The 25,600-nt window shown below is 34.7% G+C and overlaps 1 protein-coding gene across 1 annotated transcript in view; it reads left to right on the top strand.

Moving 5' to 3' along the window:
• LOC150080572 (lysophosphatidylcholine acyltransferase 1-like) overlaps window positions 1-25,600 on the top strand; it is a 190,724-nt gene that overhangs the window by 142,942 nt on the left and 22,182 nt on the right. The window contains exons 10-11 of the mRNA XM_090380741.1: window positions 12,500-12,647; window positions 17,175-17,273. Of these exons, the coding sequence (XP_090236867.1) occupies window positions 12,500-12,647; window positions 17,175-17,273 (247 nt within the window). The remainder of the gene's footprint in view (window positions 1-12,499; window positions 12,648-17,174; window positions 17,274-25,600) is intronic.

Below are 25,600 nucleotides of genomic sequence, written 5' to 3'. Positions count from 1 at the left end.
GTTCCATTTACTAATCTTGTTGCCCTTCTCTGTACCCGTTCCAGCAGCTCTACATCCTTCTTGAAATGAGGCCTCCAGACCTGTATACAGTACTCAAGATGTGGCCTTACCATTGCCTTATACAAGGGAATAATCACCTCCTTATCCCTGCTAGAAAAATTCCTGTATATCATTGACAAGACACCATGCGCTACTCTTGCAGCTCGTCTGCACTGCTCAGAGAACTTCATATCTGCCTGCACAATTACCCCCAGGTCCTTTTCATTCTCCACCACTGTCAGTGTAGTACCGCAGAGTTGATACGTTGCTCTGGGGTTACTGTTTCCCATATGCAGCACTTTACATTTGTCGATGTTAAACCTCATTTGCCACCTCTCAGCCCATCTGTTCAACCTTTCCAGATCCTGTTGCAGCAGCATAGCGTCAGTATTGTCCTTAACGACCCTGCCAACCTTTGTATCATCTGCAAACTTGGACATTAAACTTGATATCCCATCATCAATATCATTCATAAACACCGAAATGATGTTAGATTGTTACAGTATATTCTGTTGATACACTTAAGCTGAAGATTATAAGGCTACTGTTTTTACCTTTTAGTACCAGTTTTATGCGACCACTGGTTCAAATTTTATTTTTGAGAGCACATAGATTCCATCTGATAAGGTACTATGAAGTCTGTGACCTAGGAGGGAGCTATTTGCAACCAAAGTGGAATGTCCTGGATGCTATTTGTAATGTTATTGCTTCAGACGTGCATCACAAAGAGACATCATCAAAGATGGTCCAGCAAATGAATGTGATAGCAACATTTGAGGGATGTAGACTGAAGGAACATGGATTGGATTTTATTGGAGAATTTGAGGAATTTGTTAATGGGAATGATGATGTTCTTAACAGCACCACCACCAATACTAGAAGAGCTGCTGACCATCAAGCAAAATGAAGTTTTTGTTACTAGTGATGAAAGTGAATAAGCACATTTGCTATATATGACTATATATTTGCTATATATTGTTCAGATGAAATTGGTTTCTTTTTTAAATTAGGTTAATTTATTAATGGGTTAGTGGGTTTTCATGTTCTTTTAGTATTAATGCTGCTATGATTCTACTGTGGTCTTTCTGTAATTATATATATAAAAATATATATATAATGCCCTGGCAGTGCAAAGAAAATAAGTAATAAGGAAATGATAAAGAAATAGGAAAGGATGCAATAAAAAGAAGAGTATAAATAGTTTATAGAAAAATAAAAGAGAGAAAAAAAAAAATATATATATATATACAGAATTAGAAGAATCGAGAAGAAAGAATATTGCTGTATAACTCACAATCCTGGTGTCTTTGTCAGGTGTCAACTACCAGATTGAAAGTTAAAACGGCAATAAGATGTCTCTATTTCTGATGTACAATACATGCCAATAAAGGTACAGACAAGGCATAAGTATAAAATGAAATTTATTAAAAATTTTGGTATAAAATTTAAAAAATTAATTAAATTTAATGAAAAGTTTGGTTAAAAATTAATGGAAACTGAATAAGCAGGTGTATTAAATAGGAGGGATGATTTATGTAGATGGAATGTAGTTGACACAACAGAGACCATTAATTTGTATCGAAGGAGAATGAGAAGGTGCAAAAGATAACTCTCACTTAGAAACTTCAAAATATATAGCTTAAACTAGTGACATCTAACAAAAAAAAGGGTGAGAGATTAAATTTGCGATACTTACAGCTAAGTACAAAGTAATATGAAAATAATCTAACTAAGGAAAAAGGAGAATTTTAAATATTGTATAGAAAACATCATACATAATAATATGTAGATTACTATCCAATGCATGCTTTTATGATTGTACAAATCTAGATAATGAGAAGTGAAGAATAAAATTAGCAGAAATTCAATGCTGAAGTTGAAATATAATTGGACAAAAATATAAAGAAAATTTAGAAGTAAATCTGCATGTGAGGTACAGTGAAAAAAAAAACACAACAGAATGGAAAAACTTATTTGAAGACGAAATGCACAAGTCATAATCCTTATGGGTTTTGGTAATTAACTATATAATATTGGTGTAGATACACCATAGTTAACCCATAAATTTGAACTACGTATGTAGTGTAAAAGACATTGTTTTAATAGTATCTCATATTGTGGATGCCTTCACAATGAGATAGCTGGTATTGCACTACTTCAAATAAATAATGCTTCTCTAATAGAGAAGACTACTGTTATTTATTTTCAGAGGATACCACCACCCAGATGATCGTTTTTGAAGCTAGTGGGCTTCATCAGTGAGCAGGCAGGTACCCTGGTAGTGCAACATGCCATCGCAGTTGCAAAGTTATATCCACGATATGAGAGATGCCAAAGGGTGTTGGTAATAAAGTATTTGAAGGCAAAATGCACAAGGCATGATCCTTATGGGTTTTGGTAATTAACTATGTAATATTGGTGTAGATACACTATAGTTAACCCGTAAATTTGAACTATGTATGTAGTGTAAGAGGATACTACCAGGCACCTCCGTAGCCAGGTGGGCAGGAGCAGCAGTGTGTAGCACACGCTTCTTGATTAGACTGGGGTTCGAGCCCGTGACCACCAAATTCGGAGGATGCGGAAAGGTCAGGGAATGACCACCGCATATTCCCGGAGCAATATGGCCTTAGTTGATAATGCTTCTAAAAACCAAATAACCAACAACAACAACAGGATACCACCACTGGGTGGTGGTATCCTCTGAAAATAAATAACAGTAATCTTCTCTACTAGAGAAGCATTATTTATTTGAAGTAGTGCAATACCATATATCTCGTTGTGAAGGCACCCACAATATGAGATACTATTAAAACGATGCCTTTTACATTACATACGTAGTTCAAATTTATGGGTTAACTATGGTGTATCTACACCGATATTATATAGGAAAAACTTATGAAATGAGCAAAGAAACCAGTAAATAAATGAAGATAGTAGATAAAGCTAGATAAAAAAGGAATAATAATAATAAATAAAAAAAAAAAATAAGAAATAAAATGAAATAAGAGAGAGAGAGAGAGAGAGAGAAAGAATAACATTAAAGGAATATGTATCTAACAAATTTTTGAATAAATTAAATAAAAGGCAAGTATAGTCAAAATTACAAATTAATAGATAACAAATTTAGACCCTACCCAGTCATAATGCCAAGGCCAAATATGTGTGAAATATCATGTCAAGATACAATAAACCAACCACAAAAGTAATAAGAGTAAATGAAACAATAAAAAATAGAAATGAGATTGCATATATTTTTACTTTTGATGTCTCAAAAAAATTTTTTCCTCTTCTCCCTTTAATTCTATTTATTAATTTTACTTTGCCATTGCACGTACTTTATGTTAGAAATAGACGATAGTTTGATAATCCAAACTATATTTCATTTTGTCATGCAATTCGGGTGGTTGATACTTGAGATGCCAGGGGTGTGCGATATGTGACAATATAATCATATATAAATATTTACAGTGGATCCCCACTTTACAATATTAATCCTTTCCAGAGACACCATTGTATCATGAAAATATCATAATGTGAACCCAAATTAACACATTATTTTTTGGTAATTCGTTACAAGACCTAGGAAGTTGAAATTTTCACTATATAATTAAGCTATTTATCTCTTTAAAAGATGATTTTTATAGTGGTAATTGTACATATTGATTAAAAAAATTTATTAAAACTAATATATTGATTAAAGCACAACACAAAAAATCACTTCAACTAAAGGATGTAAAAACAAAACATGTGGCCAACATGTTTACAAATGTGCTATTGGCTGAGAGGAGGGACCGCATTGTTGGAGGCAATTGTAAGCCCATCCGATCGTAAAGTGAAATAAGTAGGCGCCGGTTAACATTATCGCTGGTTAGTGGAATCAGCTGCTTTAATTTCAAAAAATCAATTCAAATCACTAAAATGCACTACACTTGCATTATTGTCACATGTTCACTTATAAGAATCAATTTTGAATGCCTTTGGCACATTTCTGGAGGTCACTACAATAAAACAATAAAAGCAATTTGCAGTTTCCAGTTTATTGGGCTTTTCTGTTAGTGCAGTCTATTATAAATAGGTAGTAAACTCGATCTTATTGCATTTGCGATAATACCAATAGCTGGAATCCTGTGGATTTTTACACTATTATTGTGAAACGTGTTTCCCCTTCCTCTTCAATCATATAAAAAACATAAATTTTAGTCTTCTCTTCATTCCTATTTTTTATAGCTTTGTAAACTTGTTACTTCATATCTCACTTGCGCGTATCGAATTAGTTGCAATTTGTGCATGCCGTGTTCTTTGTTATCAATGGCTTATCTTTTTTACTGTTTTACATTTTACAATCCCCCCAAAAATGTCAGTGAATAGAAATATCAACTAGTTAGTATGTACATATTACATACCGATAGTACATATTAATTAAACTATGTACGTAAGCATAAATTTATTTTTATTTTGCTAACCTGTGGAAAATATTCTTCCGATTTTCACGTATCATTTAATTTTGTTAATTAGTAATTGTAATAAAGTGTAAATTTGTGATCTTTAGTTTTATAACCTGTGGATAATGTTCCTCCTATTTTCGCTTATTAGAATCTCCATTTAATAGAATTAAAATTCAATTCACAAATGTGATCACAATGACCAGCACTTACCACATATCGTATATATATATATATATTTTTTTTGTTTGTTGTTGGCACATCGGCTTCTGTGGCCATAATACACCTCCCAAAGTTTTTGCATTTTACTCTGATCCAAGCCCGAGGCAGGATTTGAACCCGTGACCTTTGGGTTACATATCGTATAGTGAACGGTATTTTATTATGGAGAGTTCATTGTAAAGTGATTCGATCTTATAGTGAACTAATTGTAAAGTGGGGGCTCACTGTATTTCTATATATTGTTTAAAATTTATTCATTTGGATTATCAATTCTCTACTATATATATATATATATATATATAGTAGAGAATTGATAATCCAAACTAATTGGGAGGGATAGTTCAGACTTCTGGTTTGTTCAGATTTTCGAACTTATCAAAAATACTGTTCTTGAGACTTAAAAAAAAAAAAGGTTTAGTAAGTTTAGAAATAAAATCACTAAATTTTACTTACATATTTTTATCCATAGGTAACAAAACAAATGGAACTTTCAGCCACAATAACACATATGTATAGGCTTTAATGAAAATAATTACTTATTTTTTGCTGCACCATTTTCGAACTTTTCAGCAAGAGTAGTTGAGTTGGATAGCATTCAGTTTGTTCCTCATACCAACCATTGCAGTGTCTAGTGCAGCAAATGCCTCAGCATGCATAGGCTCGGTGTTGATGTCATTTTCTTTGTTGTCATCTTCGTCCATATCATTTTCAGGACCTCCAGTTTCTTTTACATTCACAATTTTGTTTTCATTTAAAATAGGAAACCCTGTAGCATCAATATCATTTTTCCATTCCCACCCTTGCATCACCTTCATCTTAATCTTCAAACCCAGGGATTGACTGAAACAAGTTGATAATTCCATTCAGTATTTGTCCCTCATCTCCTTCAGTTCTCCGTAGCCGAGTGGGCAGGAGCGGGAGTGCAGTAGCACACGCTCTTTGAATAGACCGGGGTTCAAGCCCCTGACTGCTGAATACGGTCGATTTGCCAACCCGCACTGGACCAGCGTGGCAGATTATGGTCCATTTCCCTCAGCATGAATTGTTGAGGAGGCTTCCATCCTGCAGTGGGTTGATAATGGCTGCACTTTACTTTACTTTTTACTCCTTCAGTTTGATTCTGCTCACTCCTACGGTTTCTTCTGCAGTAGGCCACAGTTTATTCCAAGCATTAAGTGTAAGTTTGTGCTTTATATCTTCATTTTTATATCCTATGGATAATATTCCCCCAATTTTCACTTATTAAAATTTCCATTTAATAGAATCAAAATTCAATTTGCAAATATGATCACAATAATCGGTGCTTACTGTAATCATTTTATGGCACCAGCATAAAAAATAAATACTGGCTCGTTCGGATTATTGACGTTCAGATTTTCGACACTTTACTATGTGTGTGTGTGTATATATATATATATATATCCGATAATTCAAAATAAAACAAATGATTACAGTAATATTTATTTATTTTCCTATTTTATGTTAAACTTTTAAGCCATTATTTAAATATATATATATATATATATATATATATACTAAATAGATACGTTATAGTGTAAAGTTAATATCTTTAAAGTTTGAAAATCCATATAGCCATAGTCCTGCCATATCTCCAGTATACATGAAAACCAAAATATAAATCATATTAAGTAAATTAATAAAATAATAAAATAATAAGCCCAACACAGGAAAATTATTTTGCAAGGAACTTTGTCGAGGGCTAAACCCTTACAAAATAACCAACCCATGCTAGACTGAGCCATCGGTTTCTGTTATCATCTGCCTGTATACTAAAGCCAAAATAATATAATAGTGGAAATGTGGAATAATTTAGTATAACATTAACGTAAGATTTGAGACAAATGTAAGTCTAGAATGCCAAAACAACAAGTGTCGTACCGTAATACATAACAACAATTTATAAATGATACAGGCTGGATGATATTTAGCCCGACCGATCGCTACCACATTATAAGCACAACTGAGTAATTATTAAAATTTTTGCTGAACACAATTTAGCATAAAATTTTGCAGAAAATAGCTAATAAAGCTAACCGAAGGAGAACGGAAAAATGTATAGTAGAGCAATAGTACCTCACTCCCCCTCGAATTACTCTAATAGTTCGCGAGGTATGAAAAATAAGGCAAGAGGAAAGCTAAAAGCAAAAAGAAAGAAAAGGTCAATTTATCGATAGTACATCGGATATTAACCGGGAGCGTAACTTCCCGACCCTAAAAGTAGGGATCCTGGTTAGGTAGTAAAGGCCTGTAAAAATATATCAATCGAATAAAAAGAAAAAGAAGAAAAAGAAAAAGGAAAAAACGGAATGGCTAATTCCTAATAAAGTTTACTTTAAGTAGGACATAAATAATGTCAGATAAAGTCAAATTGTCAGTAATGCTAAGAGAACGAAAGACGGAACCTGTCAGATAAGGTCGAATTGTCAGTAATGCTTAGAGAACAAAAGAGGGGACATGGTAAAAACCCCGTAAGGAATCTACCAAGCATACTTTACCGTAGCCCAAGGCGGGAAAAACAAACCGCCTGCAGCAACCTCACTAGACTTATATAACTACAAAGCGTCATGCGCCACCTAAGATTTGTCAAGAATTAGCCGGTGTTTTTTGGATGAACAAAAGCATAATAGCGCCCTCTATAATAGAGAAAACAAAACCAATAATACTCAGATGTAGAAGAGAAATCCTAGTATAATATAGAATTCATTCCTACTGTAAAGAACCCATATAGGTACCACTTTTCTAAGGCGTAAGCTATATATAGCGAGTTCAAAACAGCAGTCCCTAGTATGTACATGTATATACAAAGGCTAATTAGTACACCACTCGCTATATCTATACCCTATATTAAAAAACAATAATGATTACATTAAGACCACGGCAATATCCAAAATGTATATAACAGTTTAATAAACTGCCTGCCTAATATTTTCGATAATTTCCAACTGGTTTAAATTATCGTGGTACTTTTTTAGTGCTATGGATAAAGCAGTACTCATATGTTTCAAAATGAAATTATATGGGAAACCGTTATCCAATAATTTATGCTTAAGATCGATAAGCGCATATATAACATCACTTTTATTATTACAAATATATACTCTTCTGATAGTTTGTGTCACTATAATGTTTTTAAGTATACGTACAGAGATATTAGTACCCCAACGGGTTAAGTCTATAGTTTTGAAATTGAATTCTTTGCGTTTGTCAAATAGCTTGGTAGATAGTGTATTATTATTAATCTGAATATCTATGTCCAGATATGCTACTTTAAAAGGGTCACCGTTGTTAGTGACTTCTAGAACCAACTCCTGCGGGTAGTGTTTAACCGCTTCTGTAAGAAAGCTAGTATTGTTGAACACAATTAGGTCATCAATATATCTGAACATATGGATATCTTTAACAAAGTTGTTTTCAAAATGATGCAGATATAAGTTGGCGATGAGACACGAGCTACTCGCCCCCATGGCAATGCCAGCATGCTGTATGAAAATATTACTACCATTATAAATATAGCTGTTGGAAATACAAAGATTAATCAAGTTATCCCAATAATTACGTTGGCAGGGTAAAATTTGGCTATATTCTGTAAAATAATTATTTAACACCAATTTTAGACTATCATGTGGGATGCTAGTAAATAAATTTTTGAAATCATATGTATTTATATGTTTGATGCTATTCATATTGTTCTTTATAAAGGTTAAAATAGGTCTATTGTTATTAATAATTCTGGAGGAATCTATAGCCTTGAAAATCATGCTGAGCAATTCAACTAGCTTACTATGTGGGACTTTTGAGTAGCTATTTCTACAAGATGTAATAAATCTGAAACTAATAGGCGATTTGTGAAACTTGGGAATACCATACAAATACGGAAAATTAGTATTATAGTTACTAATTTTTAACCTTTTTTGTATAGCCAGTAGCTTTTTGGTAATAGTACCAAGGTTACAGTTAGATTTAGTATATGTAGCACTGCTATGTAGTTCATTGTATAATAGTGTGGCATAGAATTTTTTGCAGATGAAACTGTAATTATTAGCGGCCTTATCTATAGTTGTTATGATAAATATATCCTGTAACTCCTTTAAATGTCGTTTGATTAACTGCATATTATATCTTTTGCTATCTCTAATGGTATGATGCTTCCTATGTAAAAGCATACTAAATATATGTTGTTTAAAATCGCTATTAGTAAGAACTAGCCAATTATAGAAGGCCTCTAGTGGTAAATTAAACTTATAGGCCAATTTAAGGCAAAAATGCATAAGGTCAGAATGTATTAGTTTGGTTATAAGATTAGCATTAAGGCTAGTGTTAGGTCTGTATTTAAAACCGTAGGAAAGAACAGATCTCAATTCCTGGTGAGGAACCAGGTTAAGATTACCAGTAATTACATGCCCATGATGTAAGTCAACGAAATCATGGTATTGTGGTAAGTGGCAGTAGCAAATAGCATCCTGGTAGACATTATCTAAGTTGCAGGCTAGCTGCTTATAATTACAAGCAGTAAGCCCAAATGGTTTATTGTAACTAAACCTAGTTACTATATTCCTATTACTGAGTGGAAAACTGCTAACATGTTTATTTAATATCTCCTTTAACGGTAAGTAGTCAAATATAATGTTACTGAATTTAATATTGATATAGATGTTATGGATAACAGGTTTATTACATAGACGATATTTAAAAATATCCCTAAGTAAGTGGTCAAGATGCTGGTTACGATGTGAATATGTCTGGTTAATTTTTTCTAAGGCTTTTAACTTGCTATGCTTGAGGCCGAATAAGATATCATGTATGAGTTTAATATTTATAACATTTTTATCCCAAGTATCCAGCATGTCGGTAAATTTTCCTAAAGTATGCTTAGTGCGCATTTGAATGCCAGTACCAGTATTGTTAAAAACTTTGTTTCTCATCTTACTACGTGGCAATTTAGGCTGGGATCTATTAGCCATATGAAAAAGTTTATAAACACAAGTATCTAAACTACCAATATTATAATTACGTCCATTAAACAAACTATTGAGACCATAAGGGTACAGGGTTTTATATTTAAGAATATTGCAGTTTTCACGTTGTAATCTATTGGTTCTAGAAGTCACTAACAACGGTGACCCTTTTAAAGTAGCATATCTGGACATAGATATTCAGATTAATAATAATACACTATCTACCAAGCTATTTGACAAACGCAAAGAATTCAATCTCAAAACTATAGACTTAACCCGTTGGGGTACTAATATCTCTGTACGTATACTTAAAAACATTATAGTGACACAAACTATCAGAAGAGTATATATTTGTAATAATAAAAGTGATGTTATATATGCGCTTATCGATCTTAAGCATAAATTATTGGATAACGGTTTCCCATATAATTTCATTTTGAAACATATGAGTACTGCTTTATCCATAGCACTAAAAAAGTACCACGATAATTTAAACCAGTTGGAAATTATCGAAAATATTAGGCAGGCAGTTTATTAAACTGTTATATACATTTTGGATATTGCCGTGGTCTTAATGTAATCATTATTGTTTTTTAATATAGGGTATAGATATAGCGAGTGGTGTACTAATTAGCCTTTGTATATACATGTACATACTAGGGACTGCTGTTTTGAACTCGCTATATATAGCTTACGCCTTAGAAAAGTGGTACCTATATGGGTTCTTTACAGTAGGAATGAATTCTATATTATACTAGGATTTCTCTTCTACATCTGAGTATTATTGGTTTTGTTTTCTCTATTATAGAGGGCGCTATTATGCTTTTGTTCATCCAAAAAACACCGGCTAATTCTTGACAAATCTTAGGTGGCGCATGACGCTTTGTAGTTATATAAGTCTAGTGAGGTTGCTGCAGGCGGTTTGTTTTTCCCGCCTTGGGCTACGGTAAAGTATGCTTGGTAGATTCCTTACGGGGTTTTTACCATGTCCCCTCTTTTGTTCTCTAAGCATTACTGACAATTCGACCTTATCTGACAGGTTCCGTCTTTCGTTCTCTTAGCATTACTGACAATTTGACTTTATCTGACATTATTTATGTCCTACTTAAAGTAAACTTTATTAGGAATTAGCCATTCCGTTTTTTTCTTTTTCTTTTTATTCGATTGATATATTTTTACAGGCCTTTACTACCTAACCAGGATCCCTACTTTTAGGGTCGGGAAGTTACGCTCCCGGTTAATATCCGATGTACTATCGATAAATTGACCTTTTCTTTCTTTTTGCTTTTAGCTTTCCTCTTGCCTTATTTTTCATACCTCGCGAACTATTAGAGTAATTCGAGGGGGAGTGAGGTACTATTGCTCTACTATACATTTTTCCGTTCTCCTTCGGTTAGCTTTATTAGCTATTTTCTGCAAAATTTTATGCTAAATTGTGTTCAGCAAAAATTTTAATAATTACTCAGTTGTGCTTATAATGTGGTAGCGATCGGTCGGGCTAAATATCATCCAGCCTGTATCATTTATAAATTGTTGTTATGTATTACGGTACGACACTTGTTGTTTTGGCATTCTAGACTTACATTTGTCTCAAATCTTACGTTAATGTTATACTAAATTATTCCACATTTCCACTATTATATTATTTTGGCTTTAGTATACAGGCAGATGATAACAGAAACCGATGGCTCAGTCTAGCATGGGTTGGTTATTTTGTAAGGGTTTAGCCCTCGACAAAGTTCCTTGCAAAATAATTTTCCTGTGTTGGGCTTATTATTTTATTTTATTAATTTACTTAATATGATTTATATTTTGGTTTTCATGTATACTGGAGATATGGCAGGACTATGGCTATATGGATTTTCAAACTTTAAAGATATTAACTTTACACTATAACGTATCTATTTAGTATATACATAACGTCCGATGTAATGTTCGATCGTTTGATGGCATTAATTGGGTGTTCTATATATTACACTTTAACTATAATTTTACATCTTCACAACCTAAACTCAGTAATTTTATGGATGCTATATATATATATATATGCATGATATTTTCATTTCAGCTGTGTTCTGTCTTTTCTTATGGTTTCTCTTATACATAATATTAAAAAAAGTATGTATTATTTTGTACAAGATTATGTTAAAATTATATATATGTACCAAAGAAAATCTTCAAGTTTGATATTTTTGGCAGACATTGTTATTACAAAGCCTTTTTATTACAAAAACCTGAAAATTTAGGTTCCCTGAACTTTGTATTAACAAGATTTTACTGTATTTCTTTACACTCCCTTCCTTCCCTGTCTTTTGTTTGTCATAGCCCATTTAATTTTTCTCTCACAATCCTCATTAGTTGTGTACACTAGTTGCAATAGATGTCATCTATTGCAGCTAGTGTGGATTGTGATAGGTGAAAGAAATTTGGACATGTTTTTAACATAATTAGCTGTATATATTTTGTTTTAACCTAGTTGTACTTATTTATTTAATGATTTTATTTTTACAGTATCCAGTTGTCTGTTACAAGAAATTTTTATGAGTTAAAATTTATAAAAAATTCACTAAAAGTTTTATTAATTTTTAATACAGCCTGATGCCACTTTTTATTTTTATTTATTTATTTTTTTGTTTGTCTTGCATTTCTACATGGGTTAGTCTGTTCCAAATTTATTTTCTGGTAAAAACTCAGTTTGCTCTATGCAGACAGCACAGTAACACACTTTAATTATAACTGCACTATATTAAAAACAAAATTAGATATGTATTTTTTTTTCATATATATCAGCATTATATATCTTTCTTTTATTTAAAGACAGTTTGAACATATTCATGACGAATTATTGTTTCTCACAAAAAAATTGAAATCCATGCCTGTGTACTGCACATATAATCAATTTGCCAAGTTCCTTGAAGTTCAAGTTTCTGATGCTCTTAGAGAATTCTTTGATGTAATTGACCAGGTATAGTATGAAATAACTACTTTAATATAATAATATTATATAAATCAAATATTCTAATAAAACTAATATTACCTAATATAATAATTTATTTAATGTATGTTATAATTATTGGACTTCTGCTAATGAGGCCATCTGGATGTGCAACTTTTTTTGGGAGCTGCTAAGTGGGACTTTCTCTATTGCTTAAAAATTTTTAAAACTTTTGATTTAAAATTAGTAGTGTAATAATTATTTGTGATTCTCCGATAAAGTTGGTGCTTTTGTTCTTTACTAGGCCTTTGTAATTGCTTAAAAAACCACAGTTTACCTCTGCCACCATTATGTTGTATTGATAAGAACATTTGAATTTGCTGCCATCATTATAGTATTGATATAGGCGATAATTAGAGGTTAACATACTTTTGTAGCAGTGTAATCAGTATTAAAAGAGGCCTATAAACTATAATTTATAGCAATAAAAATGTGCTTCAATAAATTAACTTTATCACACAATATGTAACATACAACATTAATATTCATAGAGCTTTCGTATCGGTGATTTGGCATGAATATGTTATCACGTAACTAGTAGTGTAGTGCATAGTAGTGGAATTGTAGGGTTTTAATTGTGGTAAACAAGTAACTCATAGGTTCTAATCATGTAGGATGGTGTATAATTTTTTTTTGTTTTAGCTAAGAAACTTTATTTTAGTAAGGCTATAACTAATTTAAAATTCAACAAACATAACAGTATAGCATAATACATATTATTATGTAAACTTCATAGCATAATATGTATTATTGCATTTAGGTATCTATCAGTTTATTCTCAAGTTAAGTTGAATTTAAATGGAAATCACCTCAGACTAGAGCAGCAAAGCAACAGGCTCAAAGTAGTGGGAGAACTGAAGGGGGTTCTCCTGTGAATCATGGAAAATGAGAAACTTGTGCAGTGTTTGTGGACCTATCTGGAATGGGACATGATACAGCCAAGGGGGAGGGGAGTGTCTTTGTGTGTGTTTGGTTCAAAGAGTATGAGAAAATTAGGCATGAACTCAGCATTCTGATGGGCATTTATGAGGGCTTGAAGAACAGGGTGGATGCCCTTGAAGGAATTAAAATGGGGGAACATCAGGCTTTCAGCTGCCCAACTCAGTGCCAGAGCCCTCACTTGGGCATCAGGCAACATAATGACAATCCCCAAAGCAAAACGTGCTGGTCCTAAAGGAGGTAGTTATTGCTGGTGACTCTATTATCAGGGAAACGGGAACTATGTTGTTCAAAAAGGATATTTGGAAAGCGACCAGCATATATCTGCCAGGGGGAAAAAGGATATAGAGCAGATATCTACATGGGCACTAATGATATTAAGTGAAAATCTGGAAATTTACTTAACGAGTACAGAGCAATGTCAGGAAAAAGTTGCAAGTTAGGATTAAATTTGAAAGTGTCTTCAATCCTGCCCAGACCTGATAGGAAGGGATACATGTTGAGAGCCTTGTCAGTTATTTGAGCCCTGGACAAATTGTGCAAGACTCGTGGGGTAGAAAATTTCCCAGCATGGTATGTGCTTATTAACAGGAGAGACTATTTTTACAGGGATGGAATACTCTTAAATAAATGGGATACAGAATTTTCGCTGATGCTATAAAGGCAGTGTTAGGTGGGTCAGAAAAACTGAAAGCTTTGGGAGGATACATAGACTAATAAATTAACTAGCGCTACAGGCAAAAGTGAAAGTGATTCTTGCAATGCTTTTTTTTGGAACATGCGGCAGCCTGGAAAGAAGATTTTGGGGATGTCGAGCCCTGGTGTGGGTTATCATGAAACAAGTAAATACATGGACTATATTAAGGAAACTAATAGTAAGAACATGTGCATGAATACTTGTATGTACAATAACGCTAGGAGTTAATCAAGTTGATGGATTTCAAGGACTGATTAAGTCATAATTGTGGGGATATTAGAGATAATGGTGTCACTCAGACATAAGGGATGCAGACTTTGAATATGGGAGTAAAATATGTACAGAATATGTACAGGAGGGGTTATGCTCATGGTTAAGAACCACAGTATATCTAAGACAGTGCATCCAATCAACATGAATGGCCTGTGCAAAGTTGAGTCAGTTTGGTGTGACATATGCACTGGGAAAACGAAAATGAGAGTAGGAGTGTGTTATAGTCCCAATGACTGTAATGAGTATAACAAACAAGGATACGAAGAAATAGAGCAGGCCATAAATGAGAATGTCTTATAATGGGGGATTTTAACTTTACAGATAATGACTGAAACTTGTGGATTGGCATTCACACATTAGCAAGACTTTTGTAGATTTCTTGGATGACTGTTTCCTACAGCAGCATGTTAGAGAAACAAGATGAAGCAGTACTCTTGATCTAATTTTCAGCAGTGATTCTTTATGTGTTAAGAATCTGCAGGTAAAAGACTCTGTGGTAGTGATCACAGTGTGCTGATGTGCGATTTACTTAAAGACATAACTATGGTTAAGGGTAAAGGGAGCAGTTTTTGCTTTTAATGGGAATTACAGTGGTCTCAGATAGTTTTTAAATTCTGTGAAGTGGGACCAACCAATGGTTGTTACCAACAGCAATTCTAAATGGGAAGCAGTAAGGGAAGTAATCATGGAAGTTACTAGGCTTTTCATACTAATGAAGAAATACTGTCCAAGGCTTAGATCTAAATGGATGTCCGATGAACTGATGAAGCTTGTAGCTGAGAAGAAAAATGCATAAGATGCATATAAATTATTATGTGATGTAGAAGAATGTGGTAGATATAAACTAGTCTGTAATCAAGTCACAAAGGAGGTTAGACAAGCTAAGGCAGATTACGAGAAAAGCTGCATGAAAAGCTGCAAAGATGTCTTTACTTATATCAACAGTGGAAGGAAGGGGTTGAATCACATTGGGCCACTTGTCAGTGGGTTAACTTCTGATAATCCTGCTCAGGTTGCTGAAAAACTGAATAGGTATTATTTTGCCAATAAATCATTAATCAATTCAATCATTATTCAATTGCCAGATAAAAAAGTTAAAATAATTGCAAATATTTATTTAAGAGTGTGAAATCCTTTGTGAAATTTTAGAACCATTAGAAGATGAAACATTGTATAATAGGGTTATCTATTTTAACAGGTTCTCATATCTTAACCCTTTCTAGGCATCCCAAGGGCTCACATCTAGTGAGTATGGGCTTGGCACACCCAGGGTCCAGAGCTGGATATCATCATTCTTCTCTTTCTTGGTGATTCCTTTCTATTTCTCTCTCTCTCTCTCAGAGTAACTCAGAATAACTCAGAATTTTTTTTTGGTTGGTACAGCATAAGCCTCAGGATTCCTTGCAACATATGGCTAATAATAATAATGTACATTTATGTTTTCAAGGTCATTCTTATTCTTTTTCTAATAAAATGGATAGAATCTAAAAAAAATTGCTGTACAATTTCTCCTTCCCCACTTCTTTTAACTTGGACCAAATAGTTTAATTTAAGGTATTCTAATAGGATGCATAAAATCTTTATCTGTCATCTCAGTATATAAAGGAATATTACTGGAATAATGTTGTTTCCTGTAGCATTTCCTGAAGTTTAACATTGACAAACGCAAAGTACTGCATATGGATAGCAATAACCGAAGAGAAACATACCAACTGTGTGGTACTACCTCAGGGAAGTAGAAAGTTAAAAAGACCTGGGGGTAATTGTACAGTCAAATATGAAGTTCGCCCATGGAGTCTTGTCAATGATATATAGGTATTTTGCTGGCAGGGACAGGGAGGTTATTATCCCGTTATATACAAGGCAATGGTCAAGCCACATCTAGAATACTGTGTACAGGTCTGGAGGCCTCATTTTAGGAAAGATGGATGTCCAATGAACAAGGCTTAGATCTGACAAACGCAAAGTACTGCATATGGATAGCAGAAAAAGAAGGGCAACAAGATTGGTCAGGGGAACAAAGGGGTGCCCTTACCAAGAAAGGCTTAAGTTCTGCAACTTGCAGCACCTGGTGAGTAGGCACCTGCGAGGTGATCTGATTGAGGTGTATAAGGCCTTGAATGGGTTGAGCAAGCTGGTGGGATTCTTACTCTTGCTCAGACTAAGAACCTGAGGGGGCACAGTATCAAATTGAGGAAAGATAGTTGTAGAATAGAGGTGCAGAAATTTGCCTTTAGCCAGCGGGTAGTTGATTGGTGGAACAGGCTTCCATCTTTTGTTGTGGAAGCTAATAGCCTTAAATAAATTTAAGGCTGAGCTGGACAGGCATTTGGAACAAATGGAGGAAAAAAATGTTTTTTTTTTTTTTGGCTGATGCTGCATAAGCTTTCTTTCTTCCATCGTATGACTCTGCTAATGTAAGGCACATTAATTAGATTCAGTGCTGGGAAAAAGGATATTAAAATTTCAAAATGGAATAATTTCCTTTTTAATAAAGTTTTTACATTTTATCAATTGATATGATAAAAAGAGCATTATTTTTATTTATAAGGAACGTATAAAACTGATTTCTATTTATTCAATTGCAGGATAAAAGAGGTAAAATAAATGCAAATATTTTCCTTGCTGGGTTATGGATTTTAAGAACAGATCTGACCAAATCTGAAAGATTAAAACATGCATTTCAGGTAAATTTAATTCTCATAACATTACAATAAAAACTAGGAAAATCCAGAAAAACCATTAACTTTTGAAATTGGAACTATGACAAAAGGGAATATAATGTGTGCTTTTTCTTCCAGATGTACTTCCTTGTGTGCTTTTTCATGACCTTATTTTAGCATTTCCTCAAAATGGATAAATACTGGAGGTGGCCATGTAAAGCATGGCTGTGAGGTGCAGTGTTATCATTCTGGAAGATATTTGTTCTGGATAGGCAGAAATACTTCAGTATGGAGTGTAGATGATTGATTAGAATGGTTGTGCAGCTCATTCCAGTGATGGCCATCTATGGGATGGGGTGGGGAACCGAGACCATGCCTGGTGAACTTGTCACAACACATTACTACAGAACTTCTAGAATCCTTGACTTGGATACTTCCTTAAATCCTTCTTCTGCAAGTATCTTATAATGATGTAATGTTCAGATTTTCTTATCTGAAAAAAAAGAAAAACATTAATTTCAATGAGTTTTTGAGCAAAATATAAAATAGTTTGAACCTATTTTTTTGCATTTGTTTATACAAACAACTAAATAACCAAACAAGATTATATTTACATTATTATCATTATTTCTATATGAGATTACAAACTTTTCAATATCTCCCTCCCCATACATCTCATATTGTGAAGTGACACTTACCAAGAATAAATAGAAATATACTTCTCTTCATGCAGAAGTGCTATTTATTTGAAAGTTAAGAATGATGCACATGATTTGCTTCACTATACAGTGCTTTTATGTATAAACTTCAGTTTGCCATTATAGCAATGCCTTTGAGATATACACTTTCTGTATCTTCCCATAGCTCAAAATTTCTTTTCTTTTATCCTTTTTATTAGCTAAAAATCCTTTATAGCTCAAAATTTCTACTCATTTTAATCATTAACACACTTTGTCAGCTCCTTAAACTAGGAGTGCCTAGTAATAGGCAGAGCTGGGATTACTATTCTCCAATGAAGGGATAATAATTTCGGAAATGGTCTGTCTGAGTCATGCCAACCACTGAGAATAAATAGCAAATATACATCTTTTTATGGATAGCACTATTTATTCAAAGATTAAGAATGAGGTAACTCCCTATTGTTAGTGGTGGTGGTTTTACGGCGCAATGGCTACTAAAGGCCATTATGCGCCAAACAATGGTAGGAGTAACTCCCTGTGATTTGCTTCACAATATGAAATGTGTGATGCTTTTATGTGAAAATCTGAGTTTGCCATTATATTTGCAATACTTGTGTGATAGTTAAATAATTAAAATAGCTAAAAAGCTTAACAAATACAGTAGACTTTAAGAATAATGGCACCTTTAGGGATTCAAGGTGCCACTATTTCGATTTTTCCATTATCTAGAAAGTTTTATTTTTAATATATTTAATGCAGAAATAATAAGCTAAATAAGAAATAGAGATTAAGAATGCAATTTTATTAACTGCACATAAAAAACATGTTGACAATCCAGTGCTACATTCTGCTATTAATATACTCCTGCTTACGCTCCATTCTATTTTCTTTATTATATCAAATTTAGTCTGTGCAGTAGCACAGTGATATCGTCACCATCCTCCCCACACTGGGCAGAAAAGTCCTAGGTTTGAATCCTGTCGATGACACAAGGAACTTTTATGGGCTTTTTTTACTCCATGGCCGAGTTATTTGGTCTCTGGCATAGATAGCAAAGTTTTTCCCCAGAAACTGGGGTTTTTCTTCCAGAAAACAGGCAAATCAACCAGAGAATACACACAATTTACAGACACATTACACATGGGTATATGAATTAACTTTTCGGTTGATCCTAATGTAATATTTTGATTATATAAAGTTTGTCACAAAGCTTTAATGTTGTTTTTTTTTCTCTGTATGAGGTTTATTAACTTTAGGAGCCATAGAGAGGGGTTTTTAATTTAAAATGAATGTAAAACAGCAGTATAATCCACGATATCAGTACAGAATTCACTTTCAAAATGGCAAATGTAAACAAATTCAGTAATCATGTGACTTGCCGTTTTTTCTTTTTTTGTCACTGCAAGACATCTGTGCTGTATGTAAACATCTGATCTCAATGTGCCATTAGCTCGAATGTTCTGTTATTTGGGGTGCCATTATTTCCACAGTCTACTGTATATGGTCCTCACCTCCTGTACTGCAATGGTATGCTTGAGAGTTAAGACAAACTTAAGTGATATAAAAAATATGAAATTAAAGAAGATATCCTCATTAGAGAAAAGGTGCACAGTTTCTTTCTTAGTTTGTAAAATTAAAAGTTTCTGACAGTAAGCTAAAATTCAATCATTAAATGATGTGAAATTATAAAAGCATAATGAAGTTTTTTAGATATGTGGTACAGGGTATGTGGGCTAGAGGTATCCAAAAATAATGGCTTATAATGCGAGAACCACTCATTATATTTTCTCAAAAAAAGCGCTGTCGATAGGAAATATCTCCAAGATTTGTTTCATCACACTGTCAAGATCACTAGTCAGGAGCGTCACCAGTAGCCACACATGTGCAAAAATGGCATAAGAATGGCTATTGCCTCAGTCCCTCATTCGAGATGTGGACACCACAGTGGAAGGTGCAGTGCATGCTTTGGTTAGCTGAATTTCAATTAGTTACGTGTGTTCAGCGGTGTGCACAAAGGGAATGGAATGTGGATTCTCCCACCTCCAAATCCATTCTTCAGTGGGATAAGACTCTAAAAGAGAAGAGAAGTTTGGTTTCACAAACTGGGAAACACCTGAAAAAGCATGTGACCGATGAGACTTTGGATCGGGTGTGTGAGTCATTCTATAGGAGTCCATATAAGCCAATTAGACTGGCTAGTAATGAACTGCAGATTCCTTGTTCAACAGTTCACGACATTGTTCGCAAATGTCTTCATTTGCGTGCGTACAAACTTCAACTTCTTCAACACCTTAAGGCAGATGATCACCGCTTAAGAGCTGATTCCACTGCTGAGATGAGCAGCTGTATCGATGAAAATTCCAATTATCTTGATCTGTTGTTATTCAGTGATGAATCAACCTTTCACATTTGCAGGAAAGTTAACAGACACAATTGCCGCATTTGTGGTATGGAGAATCCTCACCAAGTGATCAAAAGTCAATGTCTGGTTAGGAGTGCACAAAAATGGCGTCATCAGTCCATTTTTTTTCATAGAGCCCACAGTGATGGGACTTACCTTGACATGTTGTAGATCTTTACTGTTCCACAGATTCCCCCAGGTTTCAGGTTTCAGCAAGATGGTGCTCCACCACACTTCCCTCGAGATGTTACCACGTTTTTGAACAAGACTTTTCCTAGACGTTGGATCGGAAGAGGAGGCCCAACTGCCTGGCCGTCTAGATCTCTGTATATGACTCCATTGGACTTTTTTGCATGGGGCTTTATTAAAGACTGTGTGTACCAGAGAAAAGTTCGGGATTTCGACGATTTGAAACCACATATCGTTGAAGCAGTTGCTCTAATAATGCTTCAGATGCTGGGAAACACTTGGCAAGAGCTCAAGTATCGTTTTGACATCTGTCGAGCTACAAAAGGAGCCTACATTGAACTTTACTAACCTTCACAAAAACTTGGTGAGTTACTCTGTATAATAACAAAAAATTATTTTAATACACGTTATAGATGCTGAGATATATGTGTGTATTTTTGGATTCCTCTAGCCCAGACACTGTACTGTCAACAGTTTTACCAGGAAAAAAATGCATGGGAAAGAACTACTTATAAAGGAGAAGTCACATGTCATTGGGTGAGGCATAGTTATATTTGATTAGCTGTCTCAAAATGATCGTGCAAAAGGTGCCATTTCTGTCAGGTGTAACTATTCTTTGCTTTTCATCTTTTTAATTTTATTTTTGAATCTCACTTCATGTCTTCATCTTTAACTTTTAAATATACAATACACTATGGCAGTGCTAGAGGTTTGATTCATATATTTGTAAAGCAGCTGAATTCATAGTTCAGTTTTCTTCAGGGGGGGGTTATTGGAGGTTTGTAAAATTAATGTGCTTCCATAATGGAATTGGATATTGCTCGGCTGATCCCTAACCAGCTTGGTTGACACAATCTTCTGTAAGGGTAGACCCTCTGGGATATCCTCTTCCTTTTTAAACTGCTCCACATATTATTAATGAACTCTCCAGTTGCCCATATTCACTTAATAGACTTTTTATCTACTATATTGCAGAAAATGTATAACTAAACACAGCACTATTACAGGTATGATGAAATCTGCATAGGCCTTAATTTTTCTTTATTATTGGATTAATTAGATATCTAGGTTTACTCTGTACACCAGCTAAAACTCACTATTGATATACCACATTACATCTGCAAGACAGAGGTATTTTACTTTATATATCACTTATGTTTTAAAATTTGCATTATTTTCCTTTATAATTCATTTTTTTAAATTTTTTCACTTTTTTTCCCACTTTTTATTATAATAATAATTATTATTATTTTTTAAAATAATATTAACCCAAAAAGACACTGTTAAACCACGTGCAAATGATAGCACATTTATTGGAACATTTACAAGAGAACTAAATAACCATCACAACAGAGGTATTTAATGACATGATGATATTTCATTGTATTACATTAGTAGAAGTATACAATGCAAGAAAGCAAGCTTATGCAGAACCAGCCAAAAAAAACCTCCCATTTCACCCCTCCATTTGTTTTCAAATGCCTGTCCAGCTCAGCCTTAAATTTATTTAGGCTATCAACTTCCACAACAAAAGATGGAAGTCTGTTCCACCGATCAACTACCCACTAGCTAAAGACAAATTTCTGCACATCTATTCTACAACTGTCTTTCCTCAATTTGAAACTGTGCCCCCTCATGTTCTTAATCTGAGCAAGAGTAAGAATCCCATCAGCATTCAGCTTGCTCAACCCATTCAAGGCCTTATACACCTCAATCATATCACCTCGCAGGTGCATACTCTCCAGGCACTGCAATTTGCAGAACTTAAGCCTTTCTTGGTAAGAACACCCCTTTGTTCCCCTGACCAATCTTGTTGCCCTTCTTTGTACTTGTTCTAGCAACCCTACATCTTTCCTAAAATAAGGCCACTAGACCTGTACACAGTATTCTAGGTGTGGCCTGACCATTGCCTTGTATGACAGGATAATCACCTCCCTGTCTCTGCTAGCAAAATTCCTATATATCACACAAGACTCCATGATCTGCTCTGGCAGGCCGTCTGCAATGCTCAGTGAACGTCATATTTGACTGCACAATTACCCCCAGGTCTTTTTCACTTTACTTTTCTCCGAGTATAGTACCACATAGTTGGTACGTTTCTCCTCGATTATTGCTACCCATATGCAGTACTTTGCATTTGTCAATGTTAAACTTCAGTTGCCACTTCTCAGCCCATTTGCCCAACTTATCTAGATCCAGTTGGAGTAGCATACTGTCTTTACTGTCATTAACAACCCTGCCAACCTTTCTATCATCTGCAAACTTGGACATTAAACCTGATATACTTTCATCAATGTCATTGATAAATATACAAAACAATGGGCCCAACATCGAACCCTGGGGAACTCCACTAATAACATTTGACCATGAAGAGCAGTGTCCATTAATTACCACTCTCTGTCGTCTCCCACGCAACCATCCCTTTATCCATTGTAGCAAATTACCCATTATGCCATACCTCTCCAATCTGTACAGCAGTCTTCCATGTGCAACAGTATCAAAAGCTTTCCTGAAATCCAGTATATGATATCAAAATTATTTTTTGCATTCAGTTCCTTTGTGACTACATCATAGCATCCAATTAAATTGGTCAGACAAGACCAATTTAACAAACCAATGCTGTGTCTTAACTATTACTGCAGTCTTGTATAGATGATTCTGCAATGCTTCTTTAACCAGTGATTCCATTATTTTCCCCAGAACTCAAGTTAAACTAACAGGCCTATAGTTACTTATGTCACCTTTTGAACCCCCTTTGTGAATTGGTGATACATTTGCACACCTCCAGTCCATGGGAACCTCCCCTGAGTCCAAGGAATCTCTCATAATTATGACTAAGGGTTTGCTTACTTCCTTTGTTGCCTCTTTTAATATAACTGGATAGATCCCGTTACCCCCCCCCCAGGTGCCTTTTTTATGTTTAATTTCAACAATTTCTCCTCCACTTTGCTCTCAACCATTACAAAATCACTTAGTTCCCTGTTTGATAACTTATTCAGTGAATGTAAATGCAAAATACTCATTCAGTTTATCAGCTACCTGAGCATGATCATCAATAGTCAACCCATGTATGTTAAATGGTCCAATTTGATTCATTCCTTTTCTTCTAGAGTTTACATGAGTAAAGAACTCTTTGCTGTTTTTCTTTGCATCCTTTGCCAAAGATTTCTCTTTATATGCCTTTGCATGCCTAACCTCCTTTATGACTTGATTACAGACTAGTTTATATCTGCCATGATGCATATAAAGTGTCACCTGATACTTTATATGCATCCCATACATTTTTCTTCTCTGCCACAAGCCTAATTAATTCATCTCACATCTATTTAGGTCTAAACCTTGAACAGTATTTCTTATTTGGAATGAAAAGCCTAGCAGCCTCCAAAATTAAGTCCCTGAAAGCTTTCCATTTAGAATTCAACATTGGTAACACATCCATTGATCCCACTGTACAGAATTTAAAAACTGTCTGAGACTCCTGTAATCATCTTTACGAAATCAAAGCCCTTCCCTATAGCTTTGATGGTAGTTACATCTTTAAGTAATTCCCACATCAATAAATTGTGATCACTGTCACCCAGTGGTTCTTTTATCTGCAGATTCTTAATGCATGAATAATCACTGCTGATAATCAGATCAAGAGTATTGCCTCTTGAACATTTTGCTGTAGAAAACAGTCATCTAATAAATCCACAAAAGTCCTGCTGGTGTACGAGTGACCAACTCACAAATTCCAGTCAATATCTGGAAAGTTAATTCCCCCATTATAAGACATTCTGATTTATTGGCCCACTCTATTTCTCTGCACAATTGCTCATTATACTCATCAGATTCATTAGGCCTATAACACACACCTACTCATTTTTTCCTTTCCCAGTGCTTATCTCACACCAAACAGACTCAACATTGCAATGTCCACCCATGTCAACTGGATGCACTTCCTTTTAGATTTTATGTGTTTCTTAACTAAAAGCATAACCCCTCCTCCCTTCCTGTCCTGTCTATCCTTTCTGTACACATTGAACTCCCCAAATCCCAATTCTGCACTGCTTATGTCTGTGTGACACCATGTCATTGATATCCCAACAATATTTGCCTTTGATGTCTTGACTAGCACTAAAGCTCATCAAATTTATTAACTATATTCCTAGCATTGGTGTACATGCAAGTATACATGCAGCTGTTCCTACTCTTAGTTACCCTAATACGGCCCATGTATTTACTTGTTCCACTATGACTCCCAGCAGTCCTGGAAATCTCCATTGCCTTGCTTTCCAAGCTACTGCTCATTCTAATAGAAGCAGTGCAAGTATCACTTTTGCCTCTGCCTGTGGCTACTGTTAAACGTTTAGTCTGTGTATCCCCCAAGCTAGCAGTTTTCCAACCCACCTAACACTGCCTTGATGGAATCAGCAAATATTATTGTACCCTTTCTATTTAAGTGTACCCCATCCCTGTAGAAACAGTCTCTCCTGTCAACAAGCACAGACCAAGCTAAAAAAATTCTATCCCTTGAGCCTTGCACAATCTCTCCAAGGCCGAGTTGATTGACAAAGCTCTCAACATATACTCCCTCCTATCATTTTGGGCAGAATTGCAAACACTTTCACATCCAATCCTAACTCGCGACTTTTTTTCGACATTGATCTGTACTTGTTAAGTAATTCTGCCAGTCTCCTACTCTTAATATCGTTAGTGCCTACATCTATAACAATATCACCTTTTGTGCCCTTAAAAGATGATATCTGCTCTACAACATCATCAACTCTTGCCCCTGGCAGACATACCCTGGTCCTGTTCCACCTATCCTTTTTGCATAGCATATTCCCCTTTCCCCTGACAGTAGTCACCAACAATAACTAGTTCCTTTGGGACCAGCACATTCTGCCTTGGAGATTTCCTCTGTGTTGCCTGATGCACAGGAGTGAGCTCTGCCATTGAGCTGGGCAGCTGAGAGCTTGATCGCCCCTCATATTAATTTCTTCAAGGGCATTTACCCTACACCTGAAGCTCTCATAGATGCCCATCAGAACGCTGAGTTGCAGCCTAATTTCTCGACACGCTGATTATTTTTTAGTATT

The sequence above is a fragment of the Mastigoproctus giganteus genome, chromosome 9 (assembly GCF_048544385.1).
Source record: "Mastigoproctus giganteus isolate SK-2022 chromosome 9, ASM4854438v1, whole genome shotgun sequence".
In the NCBI taxonomy this organism is placed as follows: Eukaryota; Metazoa; Arthropoda; class Arachnida; order Uropygi; family Thelyphonidae; genus Mastigoproctus; species Mastigoproctus giganteus.
Note: the sequence above shows the minus strand (reverse complement) of the source record. Positions and strands in the feature narration are given on the sequence as shown.